The sequence below is a fragment of the Salvelinus alpinus genome, chromosome 9 (assembly GCF_045679555.1).
Source record: "Salvelinus alpinus chromosome 9, SLU_Salpinus.1, whole genome shotgun sequence".
Classification (NCBI taxonomy): domain Eukaryota; kingdom Metazoa; phylum Chordata; class Actinopteri; order Salmoniformes; family Salmonidae; genus Salvelinus; species Salvelinus alpinus.
In genome coordinates this window covers 33,103,441-33,125,527 of record NC_092094.1, presented here as the reverse complement: position 1 = coordinate 33,125,527, position 22,087 = coordinate 33,103,441, and the positions used below count along the sequence as shown (strand labels likewise).

Genomic DNA, 22,087 nt, shown 5'->3' with positions numbered 1-22,087 from the left:
ATATTCTCAGTTTCTCAGCGTTTGTCATAGTAAACATGCTGTGTGACAAAGTAGAGTGACAACTGGGAATGTAGTTTCCAATTCAAGTCCACTACTTTAAGTGCTGTAAAATACAACACAACCCGATGCCCAACGGCTTCTTTTTTGGCATTACTTTGACTTTGGCAGTATTGGGCTATAGTACATACTAGTACATACTATAGCCCAATAACGTTGTTAACTAAGGGTGAACTGTGAGTCACACACTACTCCAGACATGATTTAAGAACTTGTTGAGTATTGTGATGGAAATAAAATGATACAATACATCTCTTGCCTAGTGTCAGCTGAGACAGTGTCTTGTGGGGGGTTGGATTTCACTAGCAGGTTAGAGGCTAGGGAGAGGTGGTGAGAACCTAGAGATGTGCTCATTTAGATAGACAGACTATCTCACCTTGGTAGACGGCTCCAGTTTCAGAGCCTTCTTCAGTATCTCCATGGCCTCACCATACTCGCTCTTGTCTGACAGAAGCTGCAAACAGATTGCAATATCTCTGAACAGCTAAATCAACAGCATCCTTCAGTAGTATACTGTACATGTTTCAGTTGTACATTTTGATTTGCAGTAAATCTTTACACTCATCTAAAATATCTGAATAGGATTATGTAATATAATTATTCATTCCCCCAGGCACTGTAGACTAATGGAGGTGGTTTGAAGGTGAGGTAATGTGATGTTAGTGTGTCCCTCACCTTTCCTGTCCTGAAGAGGGCTTTGACATTTTGTGGGTCCAGGGACAAAACATCCCGGCTGGTGTGTAGTGCGTCGTCGTACTGCTCCAGTTTCAGCTGAGCCGCTGCCAGGTTGTTGAGACACTTCACCCGGTAGTCCTGCACCTCCTCCCCCTCCACCAGCACAGCACTTCCACCATCTAGGGGAAACAGGCCACACAGCTTCTCACACCTGGGCTATTGTCATGTATATGTACTGGGAGTCCCAGTCTTTCTAGGTTTCAGGGAGAATTATATACTTACAACGGAACTGAACGGAGGAGAGACTGGGTATTTGATGTACTAAGGACATCTGTATATTTGTTTGCCACAGTTATTCAAATCCACTGTTAAAGGCCTAGTGCAGTCAAAAACGTGATGGTCCTGTATTTTATATACACTGAGTATACCAAACATTAGGAAAACCTTCCTAGTATTGAGTTGCAACCCCCCCTTTTGCCCTCAGAACAGCCTCAATTCGTCGGGCATGAACTCTACAAGGTATCAAATAAAATAAAATGTTATTGGTCACATACACATATTTAGCAGATATTATTGCGGGTGTAGTGAAATGCTTGAGAAAGTGTTCCACAGGGATCAAATCAAATCAAATGTATTTATCACATGCGATGAATACAACAGGTGTAGGTATACCTTACCGTGAAATGCATACTTACAAGCCCTTAACCAACAATGCAGTTTTAAGAAAAATAAGAGTGAAGAAAAAAGATTTACTAGACAAACTAAAGTAAAAAATAAAACAGCTACAATAAAATAACAATAACAAGGCTACAGTTTTAGTCGGAAGTTTACATACACTTAGGTTGGAGTCATTAAAACTCATTTTTCAACCACTCTACACATTTCTTGTTGACAAACTATAGTTTGGCAAGTTGGTTAGGACATTTACTTTGTGCATGATACAAGTACTTTTACCAACAATTGTTTACAGACAGATTATTTCACGTATAATTCACTGTATCACAATTCCAGTGGGTCAGAAGTTTACATACACTAAGTTGACTGTGACTTTAAACAGCTTAGAAAATTCCAGAAATGTATGTCATGGCTTTAGAAGCTTCTGATAGGCTAATTGACATAATTGGAGTCAATTGGAGGTGTACCTGTGGATGTATTTCAAGGCTTACCTTCAAACTCAGTGCCTCTTTGCTTGACAGCATGGGAAAATCAAAAGAAATCAGCCAAGACCTCAGAAAATAAATTGTAGACCTCCACAGGTCTGGTTCATCCTTGGGAGCAATTTCCAAATGCCTGAAGGTACCGCGTTCATCTGTACAAACAATAGTACGCAAGTATAAACACCATGGGACCACGCAGCCATCATACCGCTCAGGAAGGAGACACGTTCTGTCTCCTAGAGATGAACGTACTTGGGTGCGAAAAGAGCAAATCAATCCCAGAACAACAGCAAAGGATCTTGTGAAGATGCTGGAGGAAACAGGTACAAAAGTATCTATATCTACATAGTAAAACGAGTCCTATGTCGACATAACTTGAAAGTCCGCTCGGCAAGGAAGAAACCACTGCTCCAAAACCGCCATAAAAAAGCCAGACTACGGTTTGCAACTGCACATGGGGACAAAGATCGTACTTTTTAGAGAAATGTCCTCTGGTCTGATGAAACAGAAATATAACTGTTTGGCCCTAATGACCATCGTTATGTTTGGAGGGAAAAGGGGAGGCTTGCAAGCCGAAGAACACCATCCCAACCGTGAGGCACAGGGGTGGCAGCATCATGAAATATGGGGGTGCTTTGCTGCAGGAGGGACTGGTGCACTTCACAAAATAGATGGCATCATGAGGAAGGAAATTATGTGGATATATTGAAGCTTCATCTCAAGACATCAGTCAGGAAGTTAAAGCTTGGTTGCAAATAGGTCTTCCAAATGGACAATGACCCCAAGCATACTTCCAAAGTTTTGGCAAAACGACAACAAAGTCAAGGTATTGGAGTGGCCATCACAAGACCGGACCTCAATCCTATAGAACATTTGTGGGCAGAACTGAAAAAGCGTGTGCAAGCAAGAAGGCCTACAAACCTGACTCAGTTACACCAGCTCTGTCAAGAGGAATGGGCAAACGTTCACCCAACTTATTGTGGGAAGCTTGTGGAAGGCTACACGAAACGTTTGACCCAAGTTAAACAATTTAAAGGCAATGCTACCAAATACTAATTGAGAGTATGTAAACTTCTGACCCACTGGGAATGTGATGAAAGAAATAAAAGCTGAAATAAATCATTCTCTCTACTATTATTCTGACATTTCACATTCTTAAAATAAAGTGGTGATCCTAACTGACCTAAGACAGGGAATTTTTACTTGGATTAAATGTCTGGAATTGTGAAAAACTGAGTTTAAATGTATTTGGCTAAGGTATATGTAAACTTCCGACTTCAACTGTATATACAGGGGGTAATTAAGGTACATGTAGGTAGGGGTAAAGTGACTATGCATAGATAATAAACAACGAGTAGCAGCAGTGTAAATAAAAAAGGGAGGGGGTCAATGCAAATAGCCATTTGCTTAGCTGTTCAGCAGTCTTATGGCTTTGGGGTAGAGGCTGTTCAGAAGCCTTTTAGACCTAGATTTGGCGCTCCAGTACCGCCTGCCGTGCGGAAGCAGAGAGAAAAGTCTATGACTAGGGTGGCTGGAGTCTTTGACAATTTTCAGGGCCTTCCTCTGACACCGCCTGGTATAGAGGTCCTGGATGGCAGGAAGCTTGGCCCCAGTGATGTACTGGGCTGTACGCACTACCCTCTGTAGCGCCTTGCGGTCAGAGGCCGAGCAGTTGCCATACTAGGCAGTGATGCAACCAGTCAGGATGCTCTCAATGGTGCAGCTGTAGAATATTTTGAGGATCTGAGGACCCATGCCAAATCTTTTCAGTCTCCCGGGGGAGAATAGGTGTTGTCGTGCCCTCTTCACGACTGTCTTGGTGTTTTTGCACCATTATAGTTTGTTGGTGATGTGGACACCAAGGAACATGAAGCGGGCAGATGTGTTGTTGTCTACCCTTTCCACCTGGGGGCGGCCCGTCAGGAAGTCCAGGATCCAGTTGCAGAGGGAGGTGTTTAGTCCCAGGGTCCTTAGCTTAGTGCTGAGCTTTAAAGTCTCTATGGTGTTGAACGCTGAGCTGTAGTCAATAAACAACATTCTCACGTAGGTGTTCCTTTTGTCCAGGTGGGAAAGGGCAGTGTTTGAGTGCAATAGAGATTGCGTAATCTGTGGATCTGTTGGGGCGGTATGCAAATTGCTGGCCCATGTTGACTCCAATACCTCCCACAGTTGTGTCAAGTTGGCTGGATGTCCTTTGGGTGGTATACCATTCTTGATAGACACAGGAAACTGTTGAGTGTGAAAAGCCCAGCAGCGTTGCAGTTCTTGACACAAACCGGTGCACTTGACACCTACTACCATACCCCGTTCAAAGGCAATTCAATATTTTGTCTTGCCCAATCACCCTCTGAATGGCACACATATACATGATCTCAATTGTCTCAAGGTTTAAAAATCCTTCTTTAACCTGTCTCCTCCCCTTCATCTACACTGATTTGAAGTGGATTTAACAAGTGACATCAATAAGGGATCATAGCCTTCACCTGGATTCACCTGGTCAGTCTATGTCATGTTCTTAAACCTAGTGTAGTGTTCATGTTTTTGTTATTCACCCAATGTTTGCGGGTCTGATGGACCCACGACATTATTGGGTTTTTAAAACAATACAGCCATAACAATTTACGTGAAAAATACTTAAAACTTAGATGTTGACATATCAATTACAAGCAATATAGACAGCATACATGGTTAATATTTGCCACCCGGGCCTCCCGGCCGCGACCGGGAGGTCCGTGGGGCGACGCACAATTGGCCTAGCGTTGTCCGGGTTAGGGAGGTTTTGGCCGGTAGGGATATCCTTGTCTCATCGCGCACCAGCGACTCCTGTGGTGGGCCGGGCGCAGTGCGCGCTAACCAAGGGAGCCAGGTGCACGGTGTTTCCTCCGACACATTGGTGCGGCTGGCTTCCGGGTTGGAGGCGCGCTGTGTTAAGAAGCAGTGCGGCTTGGTTGGGTTGTGTTTCGGAGGACGCATGGCTTTCGACCTTCGTCTCTCCCGAGCCCGTACGGGAGTTGTAGCGATGAGACAAGATAGTAATTACTAACAATTGGATACCACGAAAATTGGGGAGAAAAGGGGGTAAAATTACAAATAATTAAAAAAAAAAAAAAAAATTTGTTGCCATTTACCTCTGCTAGATCACATTTATCAATAAAAGCGCTATTCGTTTGTTTTCATAAAATGTGATTTTTGAAAACAAAATTAAATTATAATCAAGACATGGATGGAATAAATCATGTTTATCTTTAACAAATATAAATGAAACAAGGTTTTCATCACTATTGATGTTTATTGCTTTGAACTGAACAAATTGGAAGAACAAATTTAAATACAGTATTTTATGGAAATGATAAATACACAAATGAAGGCCGGTCTACACACCACATGAGGGACAGAGGTTTACTGTGTGTGTGTGTGTGTGTTTCAAATGCATTTATTGCACTTGATGCATGTGTACTGTGTCTTCCTGTCCTTCTTGGGTCCTGCAATCTAGAATGATGAAAACACTTAGTTCAGGAATTTTACTGACATCTCACTCACTCACTCACATATATAGTTACAGCAGGCCAAGGTAGGAGAGTCGGACACACACATGCAACAACATCACTCACACTTCCGGTATTGGAGTTGTTGGTTCTGTGGGTCGGGTGGATGGGGCACCAACATCCTCCTCCTGAATCCTCCTCACGATGGCTGCAGAAGCTGGGATCCTTGAGATATGTTGCCTCCTCGGGATTTGAGGTCTTACCAATGCCTTGCCCAGCTCCTCGAGAAAGAGCTGTCTTCTCTGGAGCTTCCCTCTTTTCCAATCTGGGTTCAACGCCATCCAGATGACAAACGCGTTGTACGCCGAGATGTCCAAGATGTTGAAGAATATCACAAGTGGCCAGCGTAGGGTTCTTCTTTTGCATCTGTAGCCAGTCACCAGCTTGTCTAAATTGTCCACCCTTCCTTTTGTGGCATTGCAATCCATTATGATTTCAAATTTTTTATGTTCCTTGCCACAGATTCTCCCATCCCTATGCAGCATACTCATGAGTACCACATTTTTCCCTTTCTTTGGCACATAAGACACTAGGTATGTGTAGGCAGTGAACACAAACTCTGAGGAATTCATAGACTTGTTCCATGTATTCAACAGCTGAGTTTGGAGATATGGCTTGTTTTTTCGTACTGTTCTTACCATCGTCAGCTTCCTCTTGAGGAGCTCCTGTCCCAGTTTGTGCAAAGTAAAAAAGTTATTGCATGTGATGTTGTGGACACGGAGTCCCTGTGTCACGTCCAGGACAACCCGCATCCATTGGTTCTTCTCAGGGGCTCCTCCATCTGGCTTCCCTGTATACACTTGCAAGTTCCACCTATATGATGAAGCAGCATCACAGGCAGCCCAGATCTTGATTCCATATTTTAGATGGTATGTACTGCCTGAAGGGGCAGAGGCCTCTAAATGGCATAAGCTGCTCATCAATAGTAACGTTGGGCCAGGGTTGTAAAACAGGGGAAGGCGGTCCACCCACTTGTCCCACACTGACCTGATTGTAGCTAGCTTGTCTCTCTGTGGATAATCCTGCAAATTATGTGGAAGTTTTCCAGAGACATTGTTGCACTGAAAAGTTCTCTGCCAGTTCCTGCATCCCACATGGATTCTGTGGAGTCCCTATTGGATCTGAAAACACCAGCAAGGATAAGAACCCCAAAGTATGGATGTAAATGAGTTTGGTCCATCTCCTTCCATCTCTCTCCAAAAACACGCCTTCCCTCGAAATTAGTCCAGTCCAGAATGATTTTCTGGATGGTGTCTGGGATGGACAGTTCAAAAGAAGACTTTATGTCCTGCACATGAGTAACCGCCATCCGCGGCGGCCCTGGTTGCATCACATTGGCAGCCATGCGGGGTGGCTCATTCCTTGGGTAATTTCACCATTCAATTTTCACCATTCGACCTCAGCCAGCCACCATACAATTTTTTGACATCCATATTTTCTCCTCCTGCAGGCTGCTGTTGAGCTGGTTGCTGACGGGCTGGTCCTGAGGCTGGCTGAGCTTCAATCTCATCCTCTTCTTCCAACTCACTGTCAGACTCCGAATTGACAGAGACATGATCCTCATATTCGGAAAATTCTTAATCTTCCAGAGTGGAAGACGCTCCTTCCACACTAGCTTCTCTCTCTGCAAAAATTATTTCTAAGGCCCTCTGAGCAGAGATTATTTTTGCCTTCCTGATTGATTGTGGTAAGGAGCCACACATGCAAAGCTATTTATTTGTTGTGTCCCTCCCCCAATTTGCACCTGGCTGGAGTAGAGTGTAGGAAAATACAGCATTTTTTTTTATTTTTACAATGTATCAAAATAATGTATTGAAATAATGTATTGTAATAACATTGTGCAGGTTCCCGCAAGACATTGTGTAGTTTCACACACTACAAAGGGTAAAGAGTGCGAGAAAAGCGGGAGACAGGCAGACAGGCAGGGAGACAGACCGGTTATTGGTGCTATGTTGAATCAGCAGGCCCAGGGAGGAGGAAGACAGAGTGAAGGTACACAGCAAACATTTTTGTTTAATTTTTACTTGTTTTCACCTACACACACAATTTTCCACACTTTTATTACGCTCGGGTCCAGTGTGTTTTCATTGAGGCCAATGAGGCCAATGACTCTCAGGTTGAATAAATTATTCATTGTATCATTTTTCTTTTAGTAAACATTGAAAATGGGTCCCACAGACCCGAACACCACACAAGGGTTAGTGTTTTGTATACTCAGTGTATATGTCTACACCATGAGTTTGGAATAATACTGTGAAAATTATGACAATGCCCTTTTAGTTTATGGGAGAGTGGGGTAAGTTGAACAACCCATTGTTTCCAGGAAACTATACACACAATTAATTAATAATACAAAAATAATAATAATGATAATAATAATTGGACCTAATATTTAGGAAGAGGATATCCTTTCTTGGAGTCTGAGAAACCTTATGGAAAAACTGGTAAGCAAATAACATTTTGACCAAGTCAAATTCATTTATTGTGTTAAGAGATTTAAGAGATTTGTATTTCATGATGCTTGTATCTAAACCAAAGTAGATATTTTTAAGATTGTTCTATACATAATTTGGGTTCTCTAAACACAGCATGAAAGTGTGTCCTTGTAGCTGTGTGGGCTAATATAATCAAAATGTTTGGCTTGGGGTAAGTTGAGCCAATGGCCATGGGGTACAGTGGCTTGCGAAAGTATTCACCCCCTTGGCATTTTTCCTATTTTGTTGCCTTACAACCTAGAATTAAAATTTATTTTTGGGGCGTTCATATCATTTAATTTACACAACATGCCTACCACTTTGAAGATGCAAAATATTTTTTCTCGTGAAACAAACTTGCATAGCTATTCATCCCCCCCAAAGTCAATACTTTGTAGAGCCGCCTTTTACAGCAATTACAGCTGCAAGTCTCTTGGGGTATGTCTCTATAAGCTTGGCACATCTAGCCACTGTGATTTTTGCCCATTCTTCAAGGCAAAACTGCTCCAGCTCCTTCAAATTGGATGGGTTCCGCAGGTGTACAACAATCTTTAAGTCATATCACAGATTCTCAATTGGATTGAGGTCTGGGCTTTGACTAAGCCATTCCAAGATATTTAAATGAATCCCCTTAAACCATTCGAGTGTTGCTTTAGCAGTATGCTTAGGGTCATTGTCCTACTGGAATATCTGGAAGGTTCTTGAGGTTTCCCCTCAAGAATTTCCCTGTATTTAGTGCCATCCATCATTCCTCCAATTCTGACCAGTTTCCCAGTCCCTGCTGATGAAAAACATCCCCACAGCATCATGCTGCCACCACCATGCTTCACTGTGGGGATGGAAATACTCTGGGTGATGAGAGGTGTTGCATTTGCGCCAGAAATAGTGTTTTCCTTGATGGCCAAAAAGCTCAATTTTAGTCTCATCTGACCAGAGTACCTTCTTCCATATGTTTGGGGAGTCTTCCACATCTCTTTTGGCGAACACCAAATGTGTTTGCTTATTTTTTTCTTTAAGCAATGCCTTTTTTTCTGGCCACTCTTCCATAAAGCCCAGCTCTGTGGAGTGTACGGCTTAAAGTGGTCCTATTGACAGATACTCCAGTCTCCGCTGTGGAGCTTTGCAGCTCCTTCAGGGTTATCTTTGGTCTCTTTGTTGCCTCTCTGATTAATTCCCTCCTTGCCTGGTCCTTGATTTTTGGTGGGCGGCCCTCTCTTGGCAGGTTTGTTGTGGTGCCATATTCTTTCCATTTTTTAATAATGGATTTAATGGTGCTCTGTGGGATGTTCCAAAGTTTCAGATATTTTTTATAACCCAACCCTGATCTGTACTTCTCCACAACTTTGTCCCTGACCTGTTTGGAGAGCTCCTTGGTCTTCATGGTGCCGCTTGCTTGTTGGCACCCCTTGCTTAGTGGTGTTGCAGACTCTGGGGCCTTTCAGAACAGGTGTATATATATACTGTCATGTGACACTTATATTGCACACAGGTGGACTTTATTTAACTGATTATGTGACTTCTGAAGGTAATTGGTTGCACCAGATCTTGTTTAAGGGCTTCATAGCAAAGGGGGTAAATACATTTGCACGCACCACTTTTCCGGTTTTTATATTTTTGAATTTTGTTAAACAAGTTATTTCTTCCATTTCCCTTCACCAATTTAAACTATTTTGTGTATATCCATTACATTAAATCCAAATAAAAATCCATTTAAATTACAGGTTGTAATGCAACAAAATAGGAAAAACTCCAAGGGGGATGAATACTTTTGGCACTGTAAGTTAATTTCTTTAACATATTTTTTTAATTTAACCTTTATTTAACTAGGCAAGTCAATAAAGAACAAATTCTTATTTACAATGACGGCCTACCATTAGTCTAAGATATTTGAGGGATTGTTGTTAGCAGAGCTATGTTAGGATCTAGATTAGGGGGATGGAGCAGCTATTCAAGGATTTACAGGATATTCTAGAGACAGACCAGGTTGATTCATCTCGCTCAGATTCCAGGAGTGTGGTTATGCCATTGTGTATTCAAGTGTGAATGGTGACTAGAGACATAGTGTTTTGATGCAAGTTTTATTTATATGTTGCATTTATTTATCTGACAGAAACCATCCCAGCATGTGAACCTTTGCTTTACAAAAACACAATGCCTTATGCCAATACATTGTAGTGCAATGACTAACTGTGGTAATCCCAAGAGAAACGTATATATCTGTTGGGATGTGCAGTGATAATTCTAATGCAGATATTCAATGATGGAGTTATATGCCATCTATTGAATTTCTGAATATTCTTTAGCGTTATCTCACCCGCTCATCCGGCAAATTCACAGTCTTGTTGCATCGAATATATTCATTGCTTATTAAGTGCTGAGGAAAATGTAACCATTGGCACATCATCATTGATACATTTAGAGGCAGCCCATGCTCTTCTCCTCACTGACTCATATCTGTCAAATGTCTCTCTTGGGTCCACCCTGCCTTTCCAGCAATTAAAATGATTAAGGACCTTGAATTAACATGAAAGTTTATTAGGTTTGATTACCATAAGAATTAACAATAACATTTCTCCTGACAGTCACCTCTGGTGGATGTGCCTCCGCATTATGATAGTATGATTAGTGCTGAGATGGACTAGCAGTAAGCCATGAGGAGACTATCATGCAATTGGGTGCTGGAAATGTGGAAGCTGTATTTTTCTGAAGTGTGCTAGTTGTAAAAAATCTGTTTACTGCTGTGTGTGTGTGCGTGTGTGTGTGCATGTGTGCGTGTGTATGTAGCAGGATGCACGTGATGAAGGAAGGGACTACCTTTAGTGCGTGTAGTAAGGACGTCCAGAGCCATCCAGTAGGCCCTGGCAGCCATGCTGTACTCCTCCCTCTGGAAATGGAAGTTCCCCCGCTCTCGTTTCTGGTTGCCGATGCGTATACGGTCAGAGATGGGGAGAATCAGGAGGTCGGGCTTCTCTCTGATGTTCAGGAGTTGTAGCTGGTAGAGTAAGGGGGCCCAGGCTGGAATATCAGGCTCCCTGACAAAAAACAAATACACACACATAAACAAACCTTCAATCACACTCAGACTGGAGCAATGTGGAGAGCCTCAGACAATAGGCATTGTCTAAATATCTTTGATTGTCACACATCGTTGTGTGTAAATATGCTGGGTCAGTGCAGATAATAGCTCTTATGTTGACTTGACAACATCACAAAAACCTTTGTTCTGAAGTCATTCTCCACGTGCCTTCATTTGCCAATATCACAACTAAGTTTTACGTTGTTTTGGTTACATCTTAATTGATTGGACTACATATTGATCGGTGACTTCACCTGCAATATATATTAGTAGACACCCAATTTCTGCTATCTGGTCAATAGGGAACTGGTACTGTTAAAATGTGATATATTCCTGTCTGTTGAAAAGTTAGTGGTCATGCACACATCCTTAAACAACTAAGGTATTTGGCTAATAAAGGATACTTGAAAAAGAAGAGGGAGGTACACACACTGAATATGCTCCAGTTTGTCACCTTTATTGGACAACGTTTTGATCCTTCATGGTCTTCGTCAGGTCATATTGGATCGAAGTGTTGTCCAGTAAAGGTGGTACATTTGGGAGCATATTCAGTGTGCGGGCCTCTGCGGACCTCTCTGCTTTTTCATATTCCTGTCCATTCACACTCCTTTTGGCAGCTGTTCTCTCCCAGGGCAGTGTTGCTACAGTGAATTAAAGTCTAATATGTAAGTCAGCATGAGTACTTGGGTTTGTGAACTTGTGAGGGTATTCCAATCCCTCAAAACAGGCAAGAAATGTAATCTGGTCCACCTGTGAGTTACACCTGTGAGATACTGATTGCTTCAGCTTACTCAAGATTCACTCAGAAGGAACGTTAATTTGGTTCTCCAGCTGATCATCTGGTCCCTGTGACCCCATAGCACACAATAGAGTATAATCATTAACTAGGTTACGGCTCTGATTCCGAAGTGTGCACACATGCATGACATGGGCTCTCTTAATTTGGTGATGTTTAGCAGAGGGAGCAGTAGGTTGAACTTAGTGGAACTTATTTTGGTGGAAAGCTCCACAATTCCCATACCATATGTGAACATCTAGAAGGTACAGTGCACAGCCCTTGCTTAATTATAGTGCAAGTGGTAAACCCCCTCTCATTATTATCCAGCATTCAATCTAAAGACATAATTATCAGGTGCCATTCTGATTCATTAGCTTCCTAAGTATGCCAAGGTCATACTGTATGCCAAAATAAATGAATAAAATTCACTTCACTTTAAAAAAAATGGAAATAAAAAATGTAGGAGATCATATACGAAAATGCAGTTCTAAAAAGTATTGGTCTGAAACTAAGCCTGATACTGATAAGTCCAGTTGTCATTGTTGCAAGGTGATAGCACTGTGGTGTGTCAGATCATGAATTATTCAAACAGGTTGTGTCAATTACACAATGTATGTCTGTCTAACAGAATTAGTATAGCTCCAGTCACTGTGTGGCTGTATCAGGAGGTGGAATCGGGTTACCTTTTCACCTCTCCACCCAAGGGACAACATCCTGTGTTATGTGATGCAGGAGCATGTAGCAGATGAGCTACAGTATGGCCTTGGAAACATGAGATGGATCTCTTTGCTTGGGACTGGAGGAAGTAGGGGCTTTGGATGAGTAGACAAAAAAAGAACTAGCTTTGTTTAGATTTCAGACTCCACCATTAGTGATGCTGACCCTTTTCAATGTGACTAGCTCGTAGACAGTGGAGGCTCCTCAGAGAAGGAAGTGGACGACCACCCTCCTCACTGAATTTCATAAAAATTTAAATTGTAAAACATTAATAGATAAAACTATACTAAATATAATCACGTCACCAAATAATTGATTAAAACACACTATTTTGCAAAGAAGGTCTACAGTAGCCTTAACAGCACTCTGTAGGGTAGCACCATGGTGTAGCCGGAGGACAGCTAGTTTCCATCCTCCTCTGGGTACATTGACTTCAATACAAAATCTAGGAGGCTCATGTTCCTCAACCCCTTCCATAAACTTACACAGTAATTATGACAACTTCCGGAGGACGTCCTCCAACCTATCAGAGCTTTTGCAGCATGAACTGACATGTTGCCACCCAATCAAAGGAACAGAGAATGAATCTAGTGCTGAAAGCATAAACTACAGCTAGCTAGCACTGCAGTGCATAAAATGTGGTGAGTAGTTGACTATAAGAGAGAGAAAGACAGAACAGTTTTGATCAAATGTATTTATTTCAAAATGAAGGAGAAGCAAGAGAGAAATAGAGAGAGTGCCATTTTTTTCACTTACTTAGCTAGCAAATGCAGCTAGCTAGTTTAGCCTACTGAAACACCCTGCTCAAACAGAGGGATGCTATGCTAGCTAGCTGGCTATGACTTTCCAACACAACACTGGAACTCTTCCAAGTCAAGGTAAGCTTTTCGTTTGACTAATTTATTGCCACCGGGGCCCGCCGGTGTAACTGCTTACTGACTCTCTTTTGCTACTGTTGGACTAATGATTACACCCAATATCAGCTAAAGGCAACAGTCCGAGGCGGTATTGAATGTCACTGTCTGTCCATGTATCACTGTCTGTCACCTCAAATTAGTCTCTCGACCTGTGTGCACCTACTGTACATTTTAAACGTTCATTCATATGCCAGGTTGTAGCAACCTCATGATGGGTATAGGGAAAATTTGTGTATCATGTAGTAGTCTAAACATATCAATGTTACATTGAACAGGGTGAATGGAATATGAATGACAGTCATCCAATATGCTGTAATAGAAAATAATTGCCCTCCCTCATCATAAATGGAACTGACCGCTACTGCTCGTAGAATATTCCGATTTAGTATATGTAGATGTATAGCTGAATTTGATTACAGCCATGCTTACTGTAGGTGAACCCACAGAGCCTAGGTCCATGCAATATTTATCGGACAAGACCCTTCGAAGAGTTAATCTCCCTTTCGGTGTCTTGGGCAAGTGTCCATAAGCACAGATGTGAGATGGAATGTATTCACAAAGTGAATGTGTTTATGTTCTGCCTGTGGTTTTGAAACATTCAAAGTTAATTGGGCTATTACTGGAAACTGTAATAAATCCCAAATGGCTTTGATAGGTTGGATATACTGTATTGTTGTTTGTCCTTTTTGTTGCGTACTACAGAGGAAGTATCCTTTCATGATCTGCCATCAATCTGTCCACCACCTTTCTTGACATGTCCTCACAGGCATTATATTTATTTAATGGAAATGTGAATAGTTGATTTATTTTAAAACAGCACAACAACTCATGTCATTGCATTCCACCTTCATATGGAATTTTCTTCTCATTCTGGTCACCCACTCCATGTACATCCATTGACCAGGATATATGACAATCACTGAGAATGTATACATAGACAAACTAGAATAGTGATTTGATTCTCTTTGCTGTGTAGTTTTCCCTTTCTGCTCTTATCTCACTACATTTCACAATAGTCCAAAGGCTAGCCTGCATTATAGGCCGTTCAATACACTACCATTATTGAAAAACAAACATAGCTACTCAAACTGGCTGGCTGGAGGCTAAGACAAGCAGGTCACTGTGCCAAAGGGGTCCAGTTAGGGTAAATTCACTGGTTGAGATAAACTTGCTAAAGGTGGTTGTGTGTAAATTGTAATAGAGGATAGTGTACTCGGGAATTCATCAGAAAAAATTGGCCTGTTTAACAACATGTCCTCTTTGTTACTGTGGCCTTTGTGCATCTTTGTTTTAGAGAATTTCACAGCAACTGTTTCCTTTCCATTTTAATTTTGTTTCGTAGGGAAGCTAGGAACTATCTTTTGTACTGCTATCAAAATTGTATCACAGGGTCTCCCGAGTGGCGCAGTAGTCTAAGTCACTGCAACACAGTGCTAGAGGCGTCACTACAGGCTGTGTCGCAGCCGGCCGTGACCGGGAGAACCATGAGGCGGCTCACAATTGGTCCAGCGTCGTCCAGGTTAGGAGAGGGTTTGGCTGGCTGGGATGTCCTTGTCCCATCGCTCTCTAGCGACTCCTTGTGGCGGGCCGGGCGCATGCACGCTGACTTCGGTCACCAGCTGTACGGTTTCCTCCGACACATTGGGGCGTCTGGCTCCGGGTTAAGCGAGCAGTGTGTCAAGAAGCAGTGCGGCTTGACAGGATCGTGTTTCGGAGTAGGCATGGCTCTCGATCTTCGCCTCTCCCGAGTCCGTACGGGAGTTGCAGCGATGGGACAAGATTGTAACTACCAATTGGATATCACAAAATAGAGGAGAAAAATGGGGGTAAAAAGTGAACAAAAATATAAAATAAAATAAAGTGTATCATAGGCCTAAAATCAATGAGCCCTGTCAGTCATGTCAGGAGAAAGCTGCATTGTTACTTCTTATTACACTGGGTGTAAAGAATGTAGCTAGCTACTGCAGCAGCCTGTCAGTCCTGTGTATAGATAAGTAGAACACTTGATATCTAAACTGGTAATGAAGCTTACACAGTGCATTAAGGGAGACATCTGTTTTATCTTGGTGGGATCAAGCCTTTAAACAATCCAATACAAACAATCTAATCACAACACCATGATCAGCAGGTCAGTCTCAGCCACAGCACAGCCTTGTTACTTCTCTGCTGATATTTGGAGAGGAAGTAAGTCATATCAGGTCATGGAGGGTTTTACAGGATCACACAAAGGCACAAGGAGAGTGACTTTAATTGAGTCTGAACTGTGAGTCATTGGAAATAATAAATAATACCTCCCCTGCCATCGTGATCCTGGAGTAGGTGACTGCATTTCATGGTTTCCGGAATGGGACAGCTAATACGACCACTTTGCTGGAGGATGAGTCATGTTTTATCAAAGCAGGTAGCTGCCTCTCATCAGCCTCATGATGAGGATGCAAACTCAGATGACATCCCTAACACATGTAACCAAATACAGGCATGCACTACTCACCCACTGTAACCTACACACATGCATGCACACTTGCATCCGTTGCAAGGTATTTGGGTCTGAAATTGAAGCCATATGCTGTTTCAAAAAGGTTTCTCAGAAAAAGGGTTATCATCCTCGTGCAGGATTCAACAGGTGACCTTTGGAACAAAATATAATTAAACACAGTTTAAAAAGGTTTTCCTCTTAAAGGTGTGATCACTACCATTCACTTGGTGGTGCAGAATTAAGGCAGATCTGTACAGTGTGCTTCTTAAACATATGTAGCTACAAGGCACTACCTATTGTGTAGCCTACAGAGAGCTAAAGTTTCATCAACCTCATTTTTTATCACCCCAAAATATGAATGGCTTTGAACTGCACCTACTATCCTCAAACAAACAGGCAGTGCCAGAGACTTGTCAGATGTAATTTGAGATCCCAACATGGTTAAATCTCCACTGGGTTAACAGTGTCACACAGGGCACTAGTGATTTGCCCTGTAGCCGGCTCAGTGAATGAGCCCCCAGGGCCTGATTAGTACAAGACAGGAAACACAGGCTGGTCAGTGGAACAAACTCATCTGAACGAACCCAGGCTGTGGCCTCCTAATGAAATCTGAACCTGGAACCTACTGGGGTGAAGGCAACTCTACACACTCCTTTGAGGCTAGGCTTAGCAGAGCCTGGCACACAACTGATCGCTGTTGTAGCCTAAAGATGCCATTAGATTCTCTCACACATATACTGAAATTGTTTTAAAGTCCAAAGCCCAGCAAAGTAAGCCACACACCCACAGTTAGCCACAACAAGAGTATATGCATAGTTGAGAGTTTGTTAGGGGTTGTTATTGGCAGAGTCCAGAGAAACTAGGGTATATAGCCTATATAACCTTTCTACAGGCTGATTGGAGTTGTCAAGCCTTGAGATGTGATGGGGTCATAAACAGCCAAGCAGCAAAGAAGAACACAGTAACTTAAGCCCTAGAAAAGTTTTACTCGTCAGGTAAAGTTAACCTTTAGGACTGACCCTATTCTGCCGGTCAACATCTGAACCGACACTGACTGACCTGAGTGAGGGTGGGGTAGAAATGATAAGAGACGTTGGCAAAATATTTAGCTGAAGCAGCAAGTCTGCTAGTGGTACTGAGAGACAGAGAAGGGTTGTGTCACGGCCGATGCTGGAAGAAGCGGACCAAGGTGCAGCGTGGTGAGCGTACGTTACTTTTATTTGAATGACGCCAACAAAAACAATAAACAATACAAAAACAACCGTGATAGTGCCACAAACAAAGACAACTCCCCACAAAGAAAGGAGGGAAAAGGGCTACCTAAGTATGGTTCCCAATCAGAGACAACGATAGACAGCTGTCCCTGATTGAGAACCATACCCGGTCAAAACATAAAAAAACAAAAACATAGAATGCCCACCCCAAATCACACCCTGAACGAACCAAATAGAGACATAAAAAGGCTCTCTAAGGTCAGGGCGTGACAGGTTGAGGGAGTCACATTGACAGGCTCATCTGGCCTGGGGCTGTTCAGGCATTTTCTCTCTCTACATTAAAGTATAGGCGTGTAAGGCGAGGCAACATTTACAGTAAACACTCAGCATGTTTTCTTATAACACGTGCAGTAGTATAAGTGACATGTACTGATAATCAAGGCAGAGTAATGTTTTCATATACAGTAGTCACGTCACTAGAATGTGTGTAACCCCTGCCATGCCATACTGTTTGTTTGGATAATGGTCCTCACTTATGAAGGCTTTGTTTTGATTTCCTCTCTCCCCATGTCATCTCTATGGGATGCATGCATCCATGACTGATCCGTTTGACTCAGAGAGCTGCAATGCGAATTTAATTAATGTAATTTAATGTTTATAGCTCTTAATGCAGCTGACTCATTATGTTATCTGCCAGGCAGACACCTTATCAGTCTGAATAAAGGAAAAAGATATGTGGGGGAAAACAGAAGTCCATTTGACGTCAGGCACTTGAGTTTTTAAATGATGGAAATGCCCAGAAAGTGCCTCACCGTGGTTGCTATGTAGATAACCTACAATAGTATGCTATTAATAAAAATAGATGTGTTCTAACAATACTCGGTGGAGGATTGATGAGGCACTCTAATGTTGTAAAAAGCACCTCAATTGGATTGGTCACCAGACATTAATTTGCTTCTGTTTTGCATTTTAGAGAGACTTGAGCAGCTCTGGACATAACACCAAAACAACCACACAAAGGTGTTTATCTCTAATCCTGCCCTCAGTGAAACGTCACAGCTGTTGTTCTGCCTCAGCGGTTCATTTACTGCAAAACACTCCTCTGCTACTGTCTACTATACAAGGACTAGCCAACGTTTATTCTGTCAACTATGTACATCTAACTGGGCTGCTGCCTCTGTGTGTTTTTACTATATTGTGTAATTTTATTCTCACTTCCACAAAATCCAATGAGGGAGGAAACAGCAGGGATCAAGGGTAGGTCCTGCCCACCGCCTGGGGGTGAGCTCTTCAAAAGTCCTCATATAATCTGCAGCAGGCCTCCTCAGCCTGTTAAAATGAATCCAATCTCAGGCCTGGGGCTAGCTGCAGTGCTTACAGTAGCTTTTTATAGTCATTTATGTGTGCCGGAGCATCTGAGAAGAGCTGGTGGAGGCAGATTGCTAAAACCACAGCTATACTATGACTCCTCTGTCTGGGGTTTAGAGAGACATGGGTCAACACTGTGACTAAAGGGGACTATTTTGAGACATGACTGATTTGAGGGTGCGTCGCAAACCGCTGAATTAAATGGAATTGTGTGATGCAATGTGAGGATCACCATTTTTTATATATGGTTGTTTCTGGAGGTCGGGTCCCGCAGATAGCATATTTACTGTCACGATCGTGTGGAGGAGAGACGGACCAAGGCGCAGCGGGATATGAATACATTTTCTTTTATTAGAACGACGAAGATGAAACACGAAACGAAACACTTATACAAACTATACAAAACAACAAACGTGAAGCTATAAACGTAGTGCGCACACACACACATGCTACAAACGTTCAACATAGACAATTACCCACAAACACCTAAAGCCTATGGCTACCTTAAATATGGCTCCCAATCAGAGACAACAATAACCAGCTGTCTCTGATTGAGAACCAAATCAGGCAACCATAGACTTTCCTAAACACCTACACTCAACCATAGACATACCTAGACACATACACTCAACACAAACCCATACACTACAACCAACACCCCCTATACCATATAATCACCCAAAACACACACATACCCCATGTCACACCCTGACCTAACTAAAATAATAAAGAAAACAAATAATACTAAGGCCAGGGCGTGACATTTACACGTCATAAACCACAGACCCGGCGCCAGGATGAAGTGACTAAACTGGGTGTACACTACACTATTTTGGCCACAATTTAGCTGTCCCAGACAAGTTGTTGAAATCGGAGACAAAATCCCCATGTCGTTGCCTACTCGGGGCACATGGCCGTCACTGATGCTCGTTTAATGTGACCGGGCCAAAGGCACAATCTGAGGGCTACCGATCCCGTCTTTGAGCAGTCCCAGACATCCCAATATTTTCAAACATGTTTGATTTTATCGGCACAAAATCTGCAATGCTCTTGTAGTGTGAGATGTGTTACGACAAGTTTTGGAGAATGGTGATCAGCAATAGCCAATGAGAGCTCGCTAGAGAAGAAGCCAGTGAGATGATGATGATGTTGTTTCACATGACCCAGAATGTGCAGAGTAGGAGCGATGACAACTAGTATGCGTCTGTACTTGCCTTTAACCAAAGCCAAAGTGTCAAATCATTACAGCTCTGAAGTTCACAAGTAATGTTTTTCAATTCAAAATGTTGGCTAGAAATGTAAACTCTGTATGGCAAGATTGAATGTCTGACTGAACTTGTATGAGGCTGCTTTGAGCCACAGGTCATTTTAGCTATGTTAGCAATCTAATCACATCATCACATCAGAATCTTGTAGTGTGTGACACCGCGTCTGTGCCAGATCATTTAGTGTGCGCAGCACTACAAAGGCAAGACAAAAAACGACATGAAAGACGGTCGTTAAATGTGAGAGGATCAGCGATGTTATGATTTTGAAAGTCGTGTAGTGTACACCAGGTATAAGGGGGCAGTTAAAATCAGCACAATTTCTTGGGGTTCTTGCATTGGAATTATATTGAATTCTGTTTATATCACAATATACCATAATAAACATAAAGTTCAAATGCCGAGACTCCGAGATCATTAAATGCTTTAGAAGTGACAGGTTGGCGAGAAATCTGCAGCCTTTCTCCGCTGGGCTCTATCAGAACAATGAAGAGCTCCCTACACAGTAAAGGCCATTTCGGTAAGGAATATAGGCTACAAGATTGATAGGCTGTTTAAAATAGGTGAATTACCCTATGTGAATGCAGCCATACACACATCGGTTTTACCAAAATAATGCAAACTAAATGCTGAAAGTAGCCTAGTTAAAGTATTAGTAGCCTAGTTACAGTATTCATGCATGCAAACAAAAATACTGAATAGCAGTTTGGCTTAGAATACTGACACAACTGCAAATGGGCAAACAAACCTATACTTCCGAACAGAAAAAACTATGCATGGCTGCATCTCAAAATAATCAGATCGATAGACTATGTTTTGTTCATTTAGATCACCATTCATCTTATATTTAGTGCTTTAGTTTACTATTAATAGTAAACAAAAGCACTAAAAAAAAGATGAATGGAGATCTAAATAAACAAAACATAGCCTACAACCTATTACAGTGAGATGCAGCCATGCATAGTTGTCTTGCCAAAAAAATAGGTCTATAGGCCCGCTTCAAACATGGCAGACCATGCCACTGAAGAGTTCAGCAGCACGTTGTGATATGGAATAATACACTTCTGTGAATCAAATTCCACCCACATAATCAATTAAGAAATGCCAACCTACCATTAACACGTTTTGAATACGTACAGTTCAATTTACAACCACGAAAACCAACAGGTTACCAAGAAAACCACGCTATACCACAATAAACATAAAAGTTCAAATGCTTTTGAAAAACAAGATGGCGCGAATCTCCGCTGCGCTATATTAGCACCATGGACAGCGCCCTACACAATAAAGCAACATTTTGATCAAAACCAACCAGCTAGATTTTTTATACCTATTCAGAAGAGTTGCAGCCTCCTTGATTATCTGTGGAACTTCCTGAGTAATTGATGATTCCATTTGCCCTGAAATCTTCTTGTATGATCCCCCTCAAATGTCAGCTGGATTAGTTGAGCTTTCCTCAGGTGTAGCACGCTTCTTCTGTGCTGACTGAGGTATGGCAAATAAGTCTGGCAGCACAACCAATTAGCAAACGTACTGCAAATTGAGAAATCAGGTGACTAAACAGAAGACAAAGGGCTGTGAGACATGGGTTTGATTTTAGGCACATGAAAAAGTGGGATGTATATGGAGGGTACAGGGCAACAGAAGACGAACAGCAGAGGGACTAATAATCTTGGAAATGGGGAATGTTTGCGGAACTCCACACAGAGGGGCAGACCATACCCTCTGCCCGAGACGATACCGGGGAGCCGGGGTCCGGTGGTGGTCCGCTTGTCGTTGATATCTGGAGGTGGTCTTGAGAAGAGCCGACTGGGCTCTCTTCTAGGTACGATGACAGAGACAGACAAACATCGGGGCCGACGGTACACCGATCTCGCCCTCTTGCTCAGGGAAGAGCGGGGTCTGATAACCCAGGCAACACGCAAAGGGCGAGAGACCCGTGGCAGAGCAAGGAAGGGTGTTGCGGGGGTATTCGACCCACACTAGTTGCTGGCTACAGGTGGTGGGGTTGGTTGAGACCAGGCAGCGAAGAGTTGTCTCCCGGTCTTGGTTGGCTCGCTCCGACTGGCCGTTGGACTGGGTGTGGAACCCGGAGTACAGGCTGGCCGATGACCCAATGAGTGTGCAGAACGCCTTCCAGAACTGGGACGAAAACTGAGGACCCCGGTCAGAGACCATGTCCACTGGGAGTCCATGGATCTGGAAGACGTGCTGCACCATGAGCTGGGCCGTCTCTTTGGCAGAGTGTAGCTTTGGGAGAGGAATGAAGCAGGTGGCTTTGGAAAAACGGTCCACTACTGTCAGGATGGCGGTGTTGCCATCAGACGGGGGGAGACCTGTGACAAAGTCCAGGGGTATGTGGGACCAG

The 22,087-nt window shown here is 42.7% G+C and overlaps 1 protein-coding gene across 1 annotated transcript in view; it reads right to left on the bottom strand.

Annotated features, from left to right (window-relative positions):
• LOC139584671 (peptidyl-prolyl cis-trans isomerase FKBP8-like) overlaps positions 1–22,087 on the bottom strand; it is a 54,408-nt gene that overhangs the window by 4,768 nt on the left and 27,553 nt on the right. The window contains exons 4-6 of the mRNA XM_071416789.1: positions 10,723–10,940; positions 733–911; positions 434–511 (exon numbers count right to left, since the gene is read on the bottom strand). Coding sequence (XP_071272890.1) covers positions 434–511; positions 733–911; positions 10,723–10,940 — 475 coding nt within the window. The remainder of the gene's footprint in view (positions 1–433; positions 512–732; positions 912–10,722; positions 10,941–22,087) is intronic.